This window comes from Sus scrofa, chromosome 17 (assembly GCF_054392235.1).
Source record: "Sus scrofa isolate SSC_HxYL_T2T_F1_AM1 chromosome 17, Sscrofa_HxYL_maternal_Yorkshire_Landrace_v2.0, whole genome shotgun sequence".
NCBI classification, from domain to species: Eukaryota; Metazoa; Chordata; class Mammalia; order Artiodactyla; family Suidae; genus Sus; species Sus scrofa.
In genome coordinates, this window is record NC_139399.1 from 70,518,394 (window position 1) to 70,534,245 (window position 15,852).

At 67.2% G+C, this 15,852-nt stretch overlaps 2 protein-coding genes and 1 non-coding gene across 20 annotated transcripts; 1 reads left to right on the forward strand and 2 right to left on the reverse strand.

The window, feature by feature from the left end:
* Positions 1-1,538: 1,538 nt before the first annotated feature.
* On the forward strand, positions 1,539-3,570 carry LOC146395429 (uncharacterized). The gene is made up of 3 exons (XM_085003262.1): positions 1,539-1,902; positions 2,232-2,303; positions 2,868-3,570. Exons 1-3 carry the CDS (start codon positions 1,614-1,616, stop codon positions 3,449-3,451), a joined length of 945 nt encoding a protein of 314 aa, XP_084859388.1. The 5' UTR covers positions 1,539-1,613; the 3' UTR covers positions 3,452-3,570.
* MIR1388 (microRNA mir-1388) lies at positions 2,898-2,972 on the reverse strand. Its single transcript, NR_162163.1, has one exon. It is a non-coding gene; the product is annotated as a microRNA mir-1388 (primary transcript).
* A 1,213-nt stretch (positions 3,571-4,783) lies between the features above and the next one.
* Positions 4,784-15,719, reverse strand: UCKL1 (uridine-cytidine kinase 1 like 1). Of its 18 annotated transcripts, none has more exons than XM_021077630.2 (16): positions 15,589-15,719; positions 10,252-10,439; positions 9,912-10,018; positions 9,565-9,735; positions 9,404-9,475; positions 8,660-8,849; positions 8,507-8,568; positions 7,889-7,996; positions 6,778-6,797; positions 6,105-6,203; positions 5,920-6,013; positions 5,773-5,835; positions 5,574-5,696; positions 5,275-5,382; positions 5,050-5,206; positions 4,784-4,969 (listed from the first exon to the last, which is right to left on the reverse strand). In XM_021077630.2, the coding sequence occupies exons 1-16, from the start codon at positions 15,699-15,701 to the stop codon at positions 4,890-4,892; spliced, it is 1,755 nt and encodes a 584-aa protein (XP_020933289.1). In that variant the 5' UTR covers positions 15,702-15,719; the 3' UTR covers positions 4,784-4,889. The 18 variants fall into 18 exon arrangements, 12 of the variants coding, with proteins under 12 accessions (XP_020933289.1, XP_084859381.1, XP_020933288.1 ...); XM_085003255.1 differs by having other exon boundaries at positions 9,565-9,814; XM_021077629.2 differs by having other exon boundaries at positions 10,252-10,442.
* Between the last annotated feature and the right edge of the window lie 133 nt (positions 15,720-15,852).

Sequence of the window (15,852 nt, forward strand, 5' to 3'; positions counted from 1 at the left end):
GGGGCTGAGTGAGCCCTGAGCCACGGGCAGCTTGTCCTGTCGGTTCCGGAGCCTGCCTGGGATGTGGCTGGCAGGCCAGTGGCCGACAGCCACTGAGTCCCACTGTCCCCACCTCTCCACCTGGCTGACCTTCCTCCTGCCCACGCCTCTGGGCGCCGTCCCTGCCGCCCTCAATGGCGGCGCCCTGCATCCCCCCTCCTGTTGGCAGTTGTCCGTCCAGACGAGCAGGGCTGCAGCTGCCTGGGCCTGTGGCCGGCTGGCAGCGTGGCATTGGGAAGGGGACACCTGGCCAGCTTCTCTGCCCCTCGGGCAGCCCTGTCCACCGTTCAGGAGCATGTGTTCCAGGCTGTCCCCCTGCCTGCTCCACCCAGGGCATCTGGAGCGTGCTCGGATCTTCCTGCCTGGATTCTGCTGTCCCAGCTTCCTGGGTCATGTCCAAGCTCGGGTTTCCCAGCACCGCGCTGGCATCTCCCAGGCAGGGCCGGTCCTCCCCGCTGGCCCCCAGAGGGGTCGGAGATTCCTCCTCCGCCCGCTTGATGGCAGGGAGCTGTCTGGGCCCGGTACTCCTGTTCACAGTGTCTGCCAGACTCCAGTGGCTTGCCTTTGTGCCTCTGTACCTCCACGTGCCGGGGGTACGGCCCTAAAAAGACAAAAAAAAAAAAAAAAAAAAAAAAAACCAACCTCCCGTCGTGGTTTAGCAGAAACGAATCTGACTAGTATCCATGAGGACGCAGGTTCGATCCCTGGCCTTGGTCAGTGGGTTAAGGATCCGGCGTTGCTGTGAGCTGTGGTGTAAGGCCCCAGTTTCAGCTCCGGTTTGACCCCTAGCCGGGGAACTTCCATATGCTGCAAGTGTGGCCCTAAAAAGCGAAAAAAGCGAACAAATTTGACCTCGTCGACCATTGGTCCCTCTCCCCAGGCTGAGGTGGACTCCAGTGCGCAAGTCCATTTCTGTTTATAGTTTTAAACCTTGCCTACCAGTCTCAGAATCTTCCATAAATAACAGGTACCACCGAATGCTACAATTTTACACAAACTGTTCAGCACTCAATCCCTGTGAATGTTCATTCGGTGTGGGGCTTTTTTCAAAATCCGTGGGGCTGCCTCTAGGTCTAGTTAATTCACTTTAATTTCTGTACAGCCTCATACGAGGTGACCACAGGTGGCCACGGTCTGGGTCTTGTTAACCGAAGCCACAGGCGGGTTTCCCAGCCCGGCTGGTGACAGAGCTGCCCCGCCCTGAAGGAGGCCGCTCGCGGGCGCAGGCCTGGAAGCCTTGCCTGGACGAGGGCATGGAGAGCAAGGCCCCCCTCCCACCCCCGCGTTCTCCTGAATGAGCGTCCACCCTTATTTTCAGCATCCTGTGTAAGGGTAACTTCACCGAGTCTCAATGACGGGCATGCCCTGCCAGTTGGCGGGCAGAGACCTCCGCCCTGCCCGGGCCTCGGGCCTCGGTTTCGGAGGCCGCGGGCGGGCGCGGCTCCACGGGGGTCCGGGCGGCAGGGCGTGGCCACGAGGAGGGGCGGGGCCGCCACGAGGAGGGGCGGGGCCGCCACGAGGGCGGGAGCGGCGGCGGCTCGCGACCCCCTCCCACACCTGGGGCCCTGCCGGCCATGACCGTGACGGCGTCCAGGTGCTCCGGCCGCGCGCAGGCGGCGGGGGCAGCCTGGGCCCGACTCCGCGGTGAGCGGCCGCGGGGGCGCCGGGCTCCGACGCCGCCCGGCTCTTCACCGTGGACTTCACCGCCTGGGGGGCCCTGGCCGGGAGCGGAGCCCCCGCCCCCGTCACCGTCTGCAGCGCTTTATTCCCGGAGCTGGAGCGGCGGCCGCAGAGTGGGGCCGCGTGGTGGGGGCAGGAGTCCGGGAACTTCCTCCTGCTCTGCGAAACCGCGGCAGCATCTCGGTGAGACGCGTCGCGGACGCGGGGAGCCAGGCCGCCTGGGCCCGCGAGGGTGGGCGCGCGGCCTCTTGGCCGGGGGTCGGGCTTGGGGCCCCCGCCGGCGGGGTGGCGCGCACCTGACACCCGCCCCCCCCCCCCCCCCCCGCCCCGACTCCAAGTCCCCGGGAACAGGGCTCCCTCCTGCTTGAGGGAGACGCCCCTTGCTCCGCACCTCATTTGGGTGGTGGGTTCCTCATTACCTTGGGAGCCCCCAGAAGCAGTACCCCCAGCGCAGGGCCCAGTTCTCCATCCCTGTCCTCCGGCCCCAACTCGGCCCCTTTCTCTGGTCGCAGGGTCCCCAGGGTCCCCAGGGCCTGGGCAGGGACACTCATGCTTGGGCTCTGCTGGAGCCAGAAGAACTTGGGGTGAGTGGTGGTGGTTGGGGAGGGTCCAGGCCAGCGCCAGTCGCACCCTCAGACATGTGACCCCAGGCGGTACTTGGCTCCCCCAGTTGGAAGCTGGTTGGTGACCAGATGCGCCTGGGGACCCACGCAGGGAGCTAGGCCCGCCCACTTGCCACCCCAGCGGATGTGGTGCTGCTCAAGTCACCATTGCTCCTAGCACTGTCCTGTGGTCACAGACCTGGGTCCCGGCGAACTTCCTGGACCAGTGGCCCTTTTCTGCCTTCTAACCCAAGCCCGGCAACACTCCACCTGCCCACCCCCCGCCACCGCCGCCGCCGCCTTCCTTCATGTGTCTAAATCTGCTGCCCCCTCCCCTCCTGCTTCCCCAAACCCTCATCTTGACCTTGGAGAACCTGAAACTCCAGCCTCCTGCCCCCAGGACTCACCTTGGAGAAGTAGGGCTACCGTCTGGCTGGGGCTTCCTGACCCCAGGGGGCCCAGCCCAGGCACAGGACAGGGAATCCCCCCTGGGACCATACCAGCCCTCCAGACCCTGCTGCTGACCTGCCCTGGTACCTGTGACAGGTGCCCTGGGGCAGCCACTGGCAAAGGACGGCACCTCTCGGGCTGACACACCTGAGATTGTCCCTGGACGCTCACCATTCTCAGGTTTGACAGTCCTGGAGGCACTGCCCAGGGGGCAGCTGACAGCCCTTAGCGGGCACGCTGCTCTTCCAAGCCCCCACCCAGTGTCACAGGAGCTTCTGCACGTCTGCATTCCTCTTGCTGCTCCCAGGGCACCTCCAGGCTGCAGCCCCTCCCTCACAGCTCCCCTGCCAGGCCCTTCCCTGCACCCCTCGGCCTCCCCTGGGCCCAGAGGTGCCAGGTGCCCAGAAGGCAACAACACACAGCCACCAATCAGCTCCAGGGGCCTAGTTCATCCAGCCCCTGAGGGCCCCACCCAAGTGGTCTCCCTGAGCTGGAAGCCCCTCCAGTCCCCAGCAGCTGTGCAGAGTACTGCTCCCTGGACAGTCTTGACCTTGGCCCCCAGGTCCTGTTTCTGGGCTGGGAGGCTCTCTGGGGTGGAGGATCGCCACTGCCCCCCGCCCGCCCCGCCCCCCGTGCTCCCCACCCCCCTGAGACCCTCCCTCAGACTGTTTGGAAGGTGACCCACATCTGCCACCCCACGGGGTCCTGGTGGAAAATGGCCCAAGAACACCCCTGAGCCGGGACCAAGACTGTGGAGGCTGCCTCTGTCCTAGGCCGCCACTGACCCCGAGATGGAGGAGGCTGGCGGCCGAGCGGGGCCCAGAGCTGCGTCCCGCCTGTGGGCATGTGTGGGCCTGCGCTGAGCTTGGATTTGTTCTCTGGGAGCTGGTTAGCCTCTAGCTGCACTCGGGGGCCCCTCCAAGAATGATCCAGCCCCTGCCTGGCTCCTCATCACCCGTGTGCCCCCCTCTCTGGGAAGGTCTGGCTGGACAGAACTCGCAGCGCGTCGCACCCCGAGCAGGGCCTGGCCTGCTGCAGTTCCAGGTTCCAGGCCCAGAGCACAGGACAAACGAGTGAGCGAATGAACAAGGGCTCGGGAGACACGGGGAGTCTACTCACCAAGCTGGGGAGGAGCGGCCCCCGCTGACCTCGGGCCACGGCACTCCTCCGACCCTGGTGCTGGGCCACCTACCTCTTGGATGAGCTCCCGCCTTTATCTGCTGCTCTTGGCCTGGCCCCCACCCGGGGACTTCCTGTCCCCGCCCCACGACAGGCTTCTCCATGACATGGCCTTCGTGAGGTGGGGGGACCCAGAGGGCAGGAGAGGGTGAGAGCCTGGCCGCGAGGCGAAGGGGGCAGGAGAGTGAGGGCCCGACAGCCCACTCGTGGAGGCTGGGGGTTGGCATCACGACTCCCAAGCCCGGCAGGCCTGCGCCCTGGCCCAGGTTGGCCCAGCCAGAAGCAGTGAAGGCAGGGCCGGACGTGGTTTCTGACCCTGAGCCGTGTGGCTGGCTCAGTGAGGCCCTGGCCATCCCCCCTGCAACTGGGGCTCCTGCCAGTGGCCGGCACGGGTTGGTCACTCCCTCCTACCATCGCCCCTGCACCAACTTCCGCGCCCCCACCCCCGTGGTACAGGCACACGGGGGGAAGGGGCAGTTGCCGCGGAGCTATTACCCTGTGAGACCCCGGCCCAGGCCAGGTGGCCAGCAAGGGGCTTGTTCACACAGGAGCTGCAGGCCCCGGTCTGCCCTCTCCTAAATCTGGCACTGAGCCTGGACTGCAAGCAAAGTCAAGTCCAAGGCCAGGAGCACCTGCCTTTGGGGCGGGGGCAGCGGGGTGGAATCCTGGTCAGTCCCTCTGCTGCCACACTGGCCTGGCGCCTTGAGGGCCGCAGCAGCCCCGGGGGCTGCTCCCCAACCCCAGGTCCCAGGTGGGGCACCTCTCCTGGGCCCCAGCCAACCAGCCAAAGCCCCTTTTTCCCAGCGTTTTCTTTCACGGAATGCACAGACGACTTACAATGGTAAGAACTTTTTTTAATTAAAATAAATCAAAGTGTCTGTTCTGTGTGGGGCTGGGAGACAGGGCTGGGGGCGGGCTGAGAAGGCTCTGGGTGCGAGGCTAGCTGGCAGAGCCCCCCTCCTCCTCGTCGCTGCCGTCGGGGACAGCGTCAGTCCCGAAGTAGCGGTCGCCAAAGTTCCCTGGGGGAAGAGGCAGGTCCTTGCAGCAGGGCCTCAGGCACGCCGGGCCCCGGCGCCCTGACCGGGCGCGGCCGCCTCACCGATGCCGGGGATGATGCGGAAGAGGTCGTTGACGCGCTTGTCCACTGCCGTGGTGATGATCCGCACGCGGGGGAACGCGTAGGCCACCGAGTGGACGCCCATCTCGGCCATGAGCAGCGACAGCAGGAAGATCTTGTCCTCTGGCACGTCGTGGTCCTGCGCAGCCAGGGGTGAGCCCTGCCCGGCACCCCACCAGCCCCCGCCCGCCTCCCCCGCCCACTCACCAGCAGCACCCGCACGGCCATCATGGCTGCGGCGCCAGTGGACACCGTGCAGTCCATCAGGATCACGTGGTCATCGCTGATGTCCTTGGGGAGCCGCAGGTAGTGGAGCTGCAGTCGACCACAGCGGCGTCAGGACGGGCCCCCCGCCTCCCCAGGAACCCCCCCTCCCCTGGGGCGCCAGCGTGGGAATGGCCGGCGGTGTGCAGGGAGGGGGTCCCGCCTCCCAGCGGCTGACCTGGAGGGAGGGCCCGCCCCAGGATGCCCTCCCACGACAGCCAGACCCCCCACCCTAGACCCACCTCGGGCTCCCCGGTGAGCTGGTTGGTCTGGATGAGGATGGTGCCGATGCGCACGTCCTTGCACACGGCCCGCAGTGCAGGCTCCATGGTCTCGCCCGCCCGCAGGATGGACACGCCCGTGATCTGCGGGGGCGAGGCTGAGCGGGCTGGACCCCCGCCTCCCGGTCGCCCCCGCCCACCCCCAGGCGGAGCCCAGTACCTGCTTCCCGGCGTAGCACTTGCCCGCGTAGTCCTGCCCCTGCGGGGTCTGCACCACGCAGTCCTGCGAAGAGCGGGGGGCGGGGTGTGAGCGCGAGGAGAAGCCACCCCTCCACCCCCCACTCCGTGTCCGCCCCCTCCCCCGCACCTGGAAGGGCAGGAAGGACAGCGCATGCTCGATGAGCAGCCGCATCAGCCTCTTGGAGTAGAAGATGAACTCGTCGCGGCTGGTCTCCCGGTCCCTGAGGACCCCTGTCGGTTAGCGCGCGCGCGGGGGTGTGTGTGTCCCCCCACCTACCTGCCCCCGGCCCGGGCTGCCCCCGAGACCCTCACCTGATGATGGTATGCATGCCGCGCACCTGCGGTGTGCTCTTGAGGACACTCAGCGTCTGGGGCAGGGGGTGGCACTGGTGCGCGGAGGCCAGCGCAGCCCTGGGGACACAAGCCAAATTGGGAACGGGAGAAGGGGTGTCTTCTCCCAGACCCCATCTTCCCTACACACTGGGGGGGGGGACACTGGGAAGGGTATGTGTGCAGGGTTGGGGGTCACCACCTCCCAGTGGCTGATCTGGAGGGAGCGCCCCGCCCCAGGACCCCTCCCCACGACAGCCAGGCAAAGGTTAAAGGACAAGGTGGAAGGCAGAGCTGATCAGTAGGCAGGAAGCAGGGCTGTGGTGAGAGCCTCCCTCCCTCCTGCAGGACCTGGTGGTGGGAGGGGAGGCCTCGCCCTTGCAGATGAATCTTAGCAACCCCCTCCACTCTGCCTCTGAGGAGCAGCTGGTTGCCAACCTCAGGACACCTCTCCCCGGGGAAAGAGCTGAGCTTTGGGCGCCCAAGCCCCACCTGAATCCCCCCACCCTGCCAGGTGATGCTTGCAGCCCCAGCCACCGCAGCTGGAGCCCCAGCCGGAGCCCCAGCCGGGAGCGGGCAGAGGAGCGGGGGGGTGGGGGGACGCGGAGCCGCGGGCACACAGCGCAGCAGCACAACCAGAGCACTCTGTCCTCACACATCCCAGCGCAGCTTCCTCTGCTCGCGGGGTGAAGAGGTGGAGTGTGTTCGGGGAGGGAACGGGGCAGGAAACCCAAAGGTTTACAGAGAAGAGGAAGAGAAGAGAGAGACCGTTTAGCGGGGAGCAGGGTGGCCCCCGCACCACCAGCTGGCCTGGGAAAGGTTGGCGCAGGCGGCCAGGGGGCAGGGAGACCCCTCAAGCCTTTGCCCTCGGGCCACCCGCCCACAGCTCCGCTCCCAGGTGGCGGAAGAGGTGGTGGCGGCCGCCACTTCCTTGGCTGCCCAGAGAAGGGAAAGCCTAGCTGGCTGCGTTGAGCTGTTTTTGGAACCCTGGAAACTTTTTCTTCTCTGAACAAAGGCTTCCAGAGGACCTGACGCGACCAGACCCGCAGGTGCCCTGGTCTGGGTGAGAGCCAAGCGGAGACTCATGCAGGCCAGGAAGCTGGGGGCACGCCGACGCCCCAGAGGCATGTCCAACGTGGCCGCAGTGGACGGCGGCTCAGTCAGGCCAGTGCTTTCCAGCTCCACAGAAAGCGCGGGCTGGGGGCAGGTCATTCGTGCTGACCACCGTGTGGGGACAGGTGCTCTGTCCCTCTCAGCGCGGGAAGGAGCCACAGCCCCAGACCCCCCAGGCTTAGGCTTCCCGCAGCTGCTCCCGTCTCTATGCCTTGGCTGCAGGCCCGGTGGGCAGGGCCCCAGGGCCTGGGCAGGGAGACTGGCCCTGGGATCAGGCAGGCCCTCTGGCTGCTGGTGGCCATGCTTGTGGCCACTGTCCTGGAGGCCCAGCGGTGCAGGCTCAGGACAGCCGCGCCCTCATGTCGGACCCCACACAACTAGCCCCAAGTGGGGCAAGAGCCTCCAGAGGCGTGGCCAGCCTCCGGTCAGCGTGCTGAGACCTCGGGCAAGCCCCTTAACCTCTCTGGGCCTTAATTTCCTTGACTGCTGGCAGAGGTGGGCAGAAGCGGCAGGGGGGCCCCTATACCACCCCTTCTGTGCCTGGGGCAGGGCCACCACATGGGTTGGACATGGTGGGAGGGGCCAACCCAGACTCCAAAGGCCCTGTGGATGCTGGAAGAGCCTCTGTCTGCGCAGAGTGTGGGAGGTCTTACCTGACACTCAGCTCGCGCTGCGGCAGCAACACGGGGAGACACAAGGGAACGGGGTGGGGCGTCAGTGACGGCAGCACGGCTCACCCCGCAATCGCTGGTCAGCACAGCCTGTCACCACCGTGTGCCTCAGCCCACCAGGCCACCCCACCCAGGAAGGGCCAGGCCATAGCCCCCGGGGGGGTGGTCCCAGGGGGCTGCCTGCAGGGGAGGGCCCAGCGCTCGCTCTGGGCTGGGCGCTCAGAGCCAGACCCGGGGCCCTGGTCCACAGGCCTCAGGCCTTGAACACCCCTTGTAAGGCCTGCCCAGAGCAGCGGGCACTGGCCTTGGCCACCCCAGCCTGCGTGACCTCGTAGGATGCGCAGGACGTGGCACTCAGCGCCAACACCCGAAGGTCGCCTAGAAGGGTTGTGAGGGACAGGGGTGCCCCCTCTGTGCCAGGCCCGGCCCAGGCTGGGGGCCTCGGAGACACCTCTGGGCCCTAGGCTTCCTCAGGGACCCCAGCTGCCCCTGGCCAGGGGGCGGCAGGGACAGCGGGGGCTGCAAGAGCAGGCGGCCGTGGGCGGGGGCAGCAGGGGAGCTGCTGCAGGGACAAACCCCCACCCCGCCAGGCGGGCTCACCTCCTCCAGCTGGCTGTGTACGTGCTGCACGATCAGGTCGATGGCCACGGTGTTTCCGCTCCCTGGGGCGGGACGGGGCGGGGCGGGCGGATGAGGCTCCGCCTCCTCGCCCCGCCCCCGCCCCCGCCCCCGCCGAGGGGCCCGCGGGCTCACCCCGGGGCACCACGATGTCCGCCAGGCGCATGGTGGGCTGGATGTACTGGTCGAAGGCAGGCTTCACGAACTTGTTGTACTGCTTGATGACGCCCTCGATGTCCCGGCCCCGCTCGCTGATGTCGCGGCGCAGCCGCCGCACCAGGCGGATGTCGGAGTCCGTGTCCACAAAGATCTTCATGTCCAGGAGCTGGAGGGGGAGGGCGCGTAGCCAGGGGCCCGGAGCCAGCGGAGCCCGCGTGGGCCCGGAGACGGCCTCCTGCAGAGAGGGCTGGGCCCCGCGCAGGTCTGCCGCTGGCCCGGTGCGCACGGCGGGCGGCAGGGCTCCTTGGGCCCCAGCGCCCGCGCAGGAGCAGCACAGACTGCAAGGGGGCGGCGAGCGGGGCCTCGGCAGGGGCGGGAGTGTCCCGCCTGAGCAGCTGCCCAGAGACTCCCTGGGCACAGGATGCCCTGCAGCCAGCGCAGACGCGGGAGGCTGGCTCCCTGCTGGGCAGGACCCTCACGTGCACCCATACCAGGGAACCCACTCCCACCGTCCTCACTCCGACCTCAACGAGCTCGTGGGCCCCGGAGAATGGCCGCCAAGACCCCGATGCACCTGGGGAGAGTGCGACTCGGGAGGGAGAGAAGGCCCTCCTCACCGGACGCAGGGACTAGGCTTGGGACGGGGACGGGGGATGGGGGACGGAGGCAGGTCTAAGCCAGTCCTGCAGGGGGATCAGCGAGCCTGGCACCCGTCCTCACCTCCAGCAGGGTCTTGTCAGCAAAGGCCATGATGCCCTCGAAAATGATGACGTTCGCACCGTAGAGCGTTTTCTGCGAAGGAATCGTGTGCGTGGAGGCGGCCCCACAGCCCCTGCGCCAGCCCAGGGCACCTGCCCCCTGCGCCAGCCCACGGGGCCTACCCAGTCCTTCTTCCGGCTGTGGGTGGTGAAGTCATAGATGGGCACCTTGACGCTCTTGCCCTGCTTCAGCTTCTTGAGGGTGGAGATGATGAGGTCGAAGTCAAAGGCATCGGGGTGGTCGAAGTTGAAATTGTTGTGGGCAGCCTGCTCCTGCTGCTGCCTGGTGAGCACCTGCAGGAGGCAGGGAACGGCTCTCAGCGGAGGGGGGAGCCCCTGTGGGGGGAGGAGGGAGCATCTCGATGGGGAGGACCTGCGGAGGGAGGAGAGGGAGCTGCAGGCTCGGGCCCCCGGCCGGGGCGGGAGCTGTGAGCCTCCAGGACGCAGCCCGCACCCGTGGGCGGCCCCACCTTGTAGAAGGAATCCATGGACAGCAGGACCACCCAGGGCACATCCAGGGCCTCAATGATCATTCTGGCCACAGTGGTCTTCCCAGAGGCACTGCCGCCCCCCAGGCCTGTGGGGAGGGGCAGAAAGACCCTGAGCAGTGGCACGGCCCCTGCGCCGAGGGGTCCCGGCAGTGCCCACCCTGCTGTCTCTGCCCCAGGCTGCCATCCGACAGAGGGGCCCAAGGCAGGGCAGGTCACAGACCTGTGGGCTCAGGCCTCCAAGTAGGTCCTGCAGGACTGTCCCTTCTGGGGTCCGGGCAGATGGCAGCCCCCGCCCTCCTCCTGTGGCGGCTGCACTCACCGATGGCAAAGGCCTCCTTGGACTGTGTGCCGTGCTCGTTGTACCAGGGTGGCCGCCCTGCGGTGTAGATGGTGCGCTTGCTGGTTCGCAGCAGGGGCGGCTCAGACTTGCACTGGCTGGTGGTGCGCTTTCGGGGCGAGCGCCCGGCGCCCACGGGTGGGAGGAGCCTGTCCAAGGACTCTGCACTGCTGCTGCAGAGGGGGCACACGCTCACCTGGGCCCAGAGCCACCTGCCCCCCTGCCCCCCCACATTGGGCACCTGGGCACAACTCAGGTGGGGGGCACAGGAAACCCGGTGAGGCCCATCCACAGGGCTTGTGGACTTGGACTGTCCCTGCCTCCGAATCAGAGACAGCAAGTGACAATGGAGGTCACAGGGGGAGCGCTGTCGTGGGCCGATCCTCCTCCCATGTGGACTGGGCATCAGCTGAGCTGGGCTGGGCAAGGCCCCCATCTCCCCAGGACTGGGCACACCAAGGACAGTCCAGACCCCATCCAGGACTCTGTCCCCTCCCAGGACAGCACACCCCTGCCACTGCGCAGGGCATGCAGGGAGAGGGGCTCCTGCAGAGAGAGGCTGTGAACAGAAGAGCTGGGCAGTGGTGTAGACAGACGGGGGGGAGGCCCAGGAGCACCGCCAACTCCAAGGCAGAGGGTGGAGGCCCCCGGATGGAAACCTCAGCCTGGGAAAGGCAGGCGCCACTGTGCCTGAGCACGACAGGCCGCGCACCCGAGCTGAGCTGTGCTGACTTCTCTATCCCTTCAGATGCCAAAGATCGGACGTGACCACTGGCCCAAGGCCTCAAGGCCTCACACCTGGTGAGAGTGTTGCCAGAATCCTGCTCAGTCTGTGCTGAAGACAGCCCCAGGACAGGACAAGCTGGGGCACAAGGCAGTTCTGGCCACTGCCTAAGAAAGAGACTGGGCTGAAAGCCTGCCCCAGCCGCAGAGGGACGGGTCCAGGGCAGGCGGGAAGAAAGTTCGGGAACTGGGGGTGCCCCAGACAACCCCTGCAGGACGTGTGTCCACCCACGGTGGGAACCCCACTGTGGGTGCAGCTCGGGACCGGAGCAAGGGGCCCGGGGAAGGCCGCACGCAGACAGCATCCCCGAAGCACTGTTGGGAGGGAAGGCAAAAGCCAGAGGCCACGCCCTTCACATGAGCACCCGTGAGGCCCAGGGCAACAGGAGCCCAGAAACAGTGGGAAGCAGATGTGCCAGGATGGTCTCCGCTGCCAAGAGCCAGAACCAGGGCTTCCGCCGGAATTGGAGATTTCACGAGTACGTGCCCTCCGTTCTCCAAAACCAAAGCTCGCGGGGGGACGCGGGCGCATCCAGCATGTGGCACTCCCAGAGCACCCGGCGTTGCCAAGGGGACGGTGTCTGTTTGCACACGTGTGGGGGTGGGGGCAGGGCGGAATTAGCTCAGGCCTCACACGTGACCAGTCGCAGCGCAGCTCTCAGGGCACAGAGGGCGAGGTCTGCGTGAGTGTGAGCAGCGAGAAAGCCTGCTGACAGCAGGTGTGACAGGAGCTGTGGGGACCGTCACCGGGCCACGTGGGGAGCGAGCGAGCTCTGGGAATAACGGGCCTGTGCTCAGAGCCACCTCTGTGGCGCTAGAGGAGCCGTCACTCATCGTGGAGCTGAGGGCAAACAACACAGCGGGACACACGATGCCAGGGCAGTGACGAGGAGCCGCCCCAGGGGTGCCACCCACCTCAGCCCAGAAGGACACGGACAGAGCCCTGGAATGGGGGCAGCACCGGCTGCTCCTCGGACGCACCCACCCACCGTGAGCACAAGGCCCCGGGGCTCACACGCAGTGGCCCTCCCCAAGAGACCCACAGACCCGGAGATGATGGACGCCCTGGCGCTGGGGGTGGGGAGGGTGGCCTTGGTGGGCAGAAAAAACCAACCAGGCTGGCCGCCACCTGTGCCTCCTACTCGGGGAGCAACCGCCAACACAGAAAACTGCTGAGCACGCTCACAGCAGCGGGACCCCCGCGGATGTCGGGGGACCGTGACAGGAGCTCTGGGGCTGGCGCTGCTCCCAGCCCTGCTCTTCAGCCCAGGCTGGTGGCCTGGCTTCTCCAGGTGGAGCCTTCACCCGTGACTATTCCTTGTCCTACGGAGGCCATGACCACCACGGGCGGCTTTCTGGGGCAGAGACATCCCCAGAGGACGGGGCCATGCAGGGATGAGTTGGAAGCAAGCCAGGGACCACCCGCCAGAAACCCGCCTCCCCCCACCCCCGGGCTGGCGACGGCTGGCCCCAGGCTGGGTCAGCAGCCAAGCCCAGCCCCGCCGTCTCTCTGGAGGAGGGATACTGCGCCCTCCGAACAAGCCTCGCCCCCTTTCACAACGGGACAAACTTCGAGCCGGAAAATCACACAAGCCCTCACCTCCTTGCTCTGCTGGCTGCGATGACAAGAGGTCATTTCCACCAAAGGATTACAAGCCCCGGTGGACATAGGTCAGCAGGTAACCGTGCCTGCGGGCAGCAGGACTGCCCGGCCCAGGTCCTGGTGTCCCCTAGACACAGCGAAGACGGGCATTCCCGCCAGAAGCCGGCAGGCCAGCCACTCACCTGCCTTCTGCTCCAAGGGTCCAGCAGCCCGAGACCCTGATGCCAGGGTAAGCTGGGGGGCTGCTCATGGCTGGGACACGGGGGAAACTGGGATGGCAGGGCGAGCCCAGGTGTGGGCAGGGGCATCACAACAGCGACTCTGAGACGCACAGCAGCCCCCCAGGACCGCAAGGGAGCCGGCCCAACTGCCCCTCCAGGGGTGGGCAGCACAGCAGCCGAGGAGCCGGAGTTGGGTCCACACCCTGGCCGGTGGGGCTGTCTGCTGGGAGGCAGGGGGCCCACAGGTAAGAGACCCCAGGGCCTTTGTAGACGCAACAGCACTCAGCGCCAGCCCCGAGGCCACGGGCATAAGAGGATCACCCAGCTGGGGCTGCGCACTGGCCTGGTATTAATAGCACTGACCCCGCAGGGGAGCACGGCCAGGCAGACGCGGGCCAGCCGGCGGGTGTGAAGTGCCCCTCCGGTGTGCAGGCTGGCACGCTGCCCACTCTGGGCTGGCTGAGAACCACTGTGTACAGGCCCTCTGTCACCAGAACACCCTAGAGAAAGCTTCAGACCCCTGGCCTGCTGGGGCTGCAGGCGCACCCCCCTCCTCAGGCCCCCACCAGGTCAGCAGGGAAATCCGAGGTGTCTCTAGGCCAGGCCGGGCTGCAGGGCTAAGCCGGGAGCCCGCCCCTGCCCCCAGGTGCCTCCTAGAGGCATAAACAACCTGAAACTCTACCCTCCAGAGGCCTCAGCTGAGAATAACTGTGCGCCCCACCCCCTCCACCCAGCTTGGGGCGGAGGGGACACAGCCACGCCCCCGTCTGACAGCAGCCGGAGGAGCAGGCCCTCAGGTGGGCAGTAGCTCCGCTCAAGTCACAGGTCCTCAGTCTCCTCCCTGCAATTAAGCATCAGGTCCACCAGCTTCCTCCTCAGCTTCCAACACGGAAGGGCTGGCCGGGCTTGGAGGAAAGAATCCCCCCCTGAGGTTCACACGTGGATAGGGGGACCACCCAGGGGAGGCTGCCCAGGTAACAGGCCCCTGGAGGCAGGCCCGACCCACAAGAGCTGCCCCCCTCCTGGCCCTGGGCAGTGGCCCACCACTCTCAGGGAGACACAGCTGTCCAGGGTGGGGCTGCTCTAGAGAGCCTGCCTGGTGGCTGAGTGAAACCAGGCCAGAGGAGGGAGGAGCTGCTCCCTGGGGCCTGGCCCGGGGGTCCCAGACTGGCTCAGGGACAGAGATCTCAGGGCAGACAGAGGGCTGTGGGGCTGGGAGGCCGCAGCCCGAAATGGGAGAAGCAGGCTCCAGGGACCTGCGCTGACTCCACCCCACCCTACCCCGTGGACATCGCACTACAGGATCCCCTGCTTCCACTGCTCTGAGCAAGAGCACCCAGGCTCCTCCACTCCCAGAGGGAGGCCCCAGCCCACCAGGACCACACCAGGAGGCAGCCTGAGGGGCGCACTGCTACGACCGTCAGATGCAAAGGGAGTCCAAGGTCCAGTCCTCCTGGGAGACCTTCCAGAAGGGCACACAGACAAGAAACCAGAGCCAGGTGGGCTGACCACACCAGTGCAGCCTCGACGATGTGGGAAAAGCTGGAATCATGGCCGGGGAGAGCCTTGGCTCAGAGGCACCTGCACATACAACTGGACACCGACTAGAGCCAGCTCAGGGGCCCTCGGCGGGGGGGGGCGTGTAGGGACTGGGGGGGGTTGAGGGTACATGCTTGAGAAACACCACATCACACAGAAGGCAGGTAGCATGGAGAGAGTAAGCCCGCATGAGGTCCAGAGGCAGCTCAGGGCAGACTCGAAGGGGCTCTGTGAGATGCCATGGGTCTAGGCTTACAGCCCAAGCATCTTGGCTGCCCTCCCCTGTTCCCTGGGGACCCTGCTCTGAGGACGGGAAGCCCATTGCTTCCCCAGCGCCGAGATGTGTGGTCTCTGTACCAATCCGTGTCTGTAGGCAGAGACTACCTGGTCTCGGGCTAAATCAGGTTCTCCGGGACCAGCAGGCATGACAACTCAGGACGTTATCACCCTGCCCAGCTCTGAGTCACTGCTCACTGGGAGGGTGTGTCTACAGGGACACAACAAGCTCCTTGAGGCTCAGGGAGCCTTACCCCGCCCAGCAGCTCGCCCCTGATTCCTCTGCCTGCCTGTCCAGCGGCTCTGCTGGCAGCACCCACAATGCCGTGGAGTCCAGACCACAGCAAGTTCCGGGACCAGGCGCCTGGCTGGGGAGGTTTCGTTTGGCTCCAGCCTGTGGCCACTGCTGGCCCTGGCCCTCAGGACGGTTCAAACCCGGAAGAGAGGAGCCAGCCACCCCTCCCCTGAGCACAGATCCACCATCACCCTGGGGCCTGGCCCTGGAGGCTCCAAGAGGGAGCCACCTCCCCAGCCAGGTGACAAACGCACCCCCTGGAAGGCCCCCAGAGCCTGAGGGTCCCCGGGCACGGTGCTCCGTCCTGACCAGCATTTTGACCTCTGGCCTCGATGGGGCAGGGCCGAGTCCGTGCGGGGTCGGAACAAACTGGGGACCTGGGGAGCGCCCGGTAAGCGCGCAGCCCAGCCCAGGCGCTCGCTGGCCCGCTGCCCCCTCCACTGGGGACAGACCAAGGCCCCACGCGGGCCCTGCCCATGGGCCCCTTCCCGCGGCCGTCCGCGCGGGCCCGCTCCAGCCAGGCGCCGGAGACCCTCCACTGGTCCAGATCTGGCTCCCGGGGCCGCCCCTCCCACGGCACGCGAGGGGCGCGCCGCGCCTACCGGTCCTCGCACGGGGTCTCGCTCTTCCCCTCCGGCCGCTCCGGCCGGTCTCCAGCCGCGGGGGGCGGCGGGGCTGGGCCGGGGGCGTCGGCCGAGGCTGGGGGCGCAGCCATGAGCTCCGGGCCCTCTCCGCGTGCGAGGCGGGACGGGGCGGGGCGGGGCTCGGGGCTGGCCGCGCAGGCTGCCGGGAGCTGTGGTTCGGGCCCCGCGCCGCGCGCCCGCCAGCGCGCCCCGCGGACTACAAGTCCCACGAGGCCGCGCGCG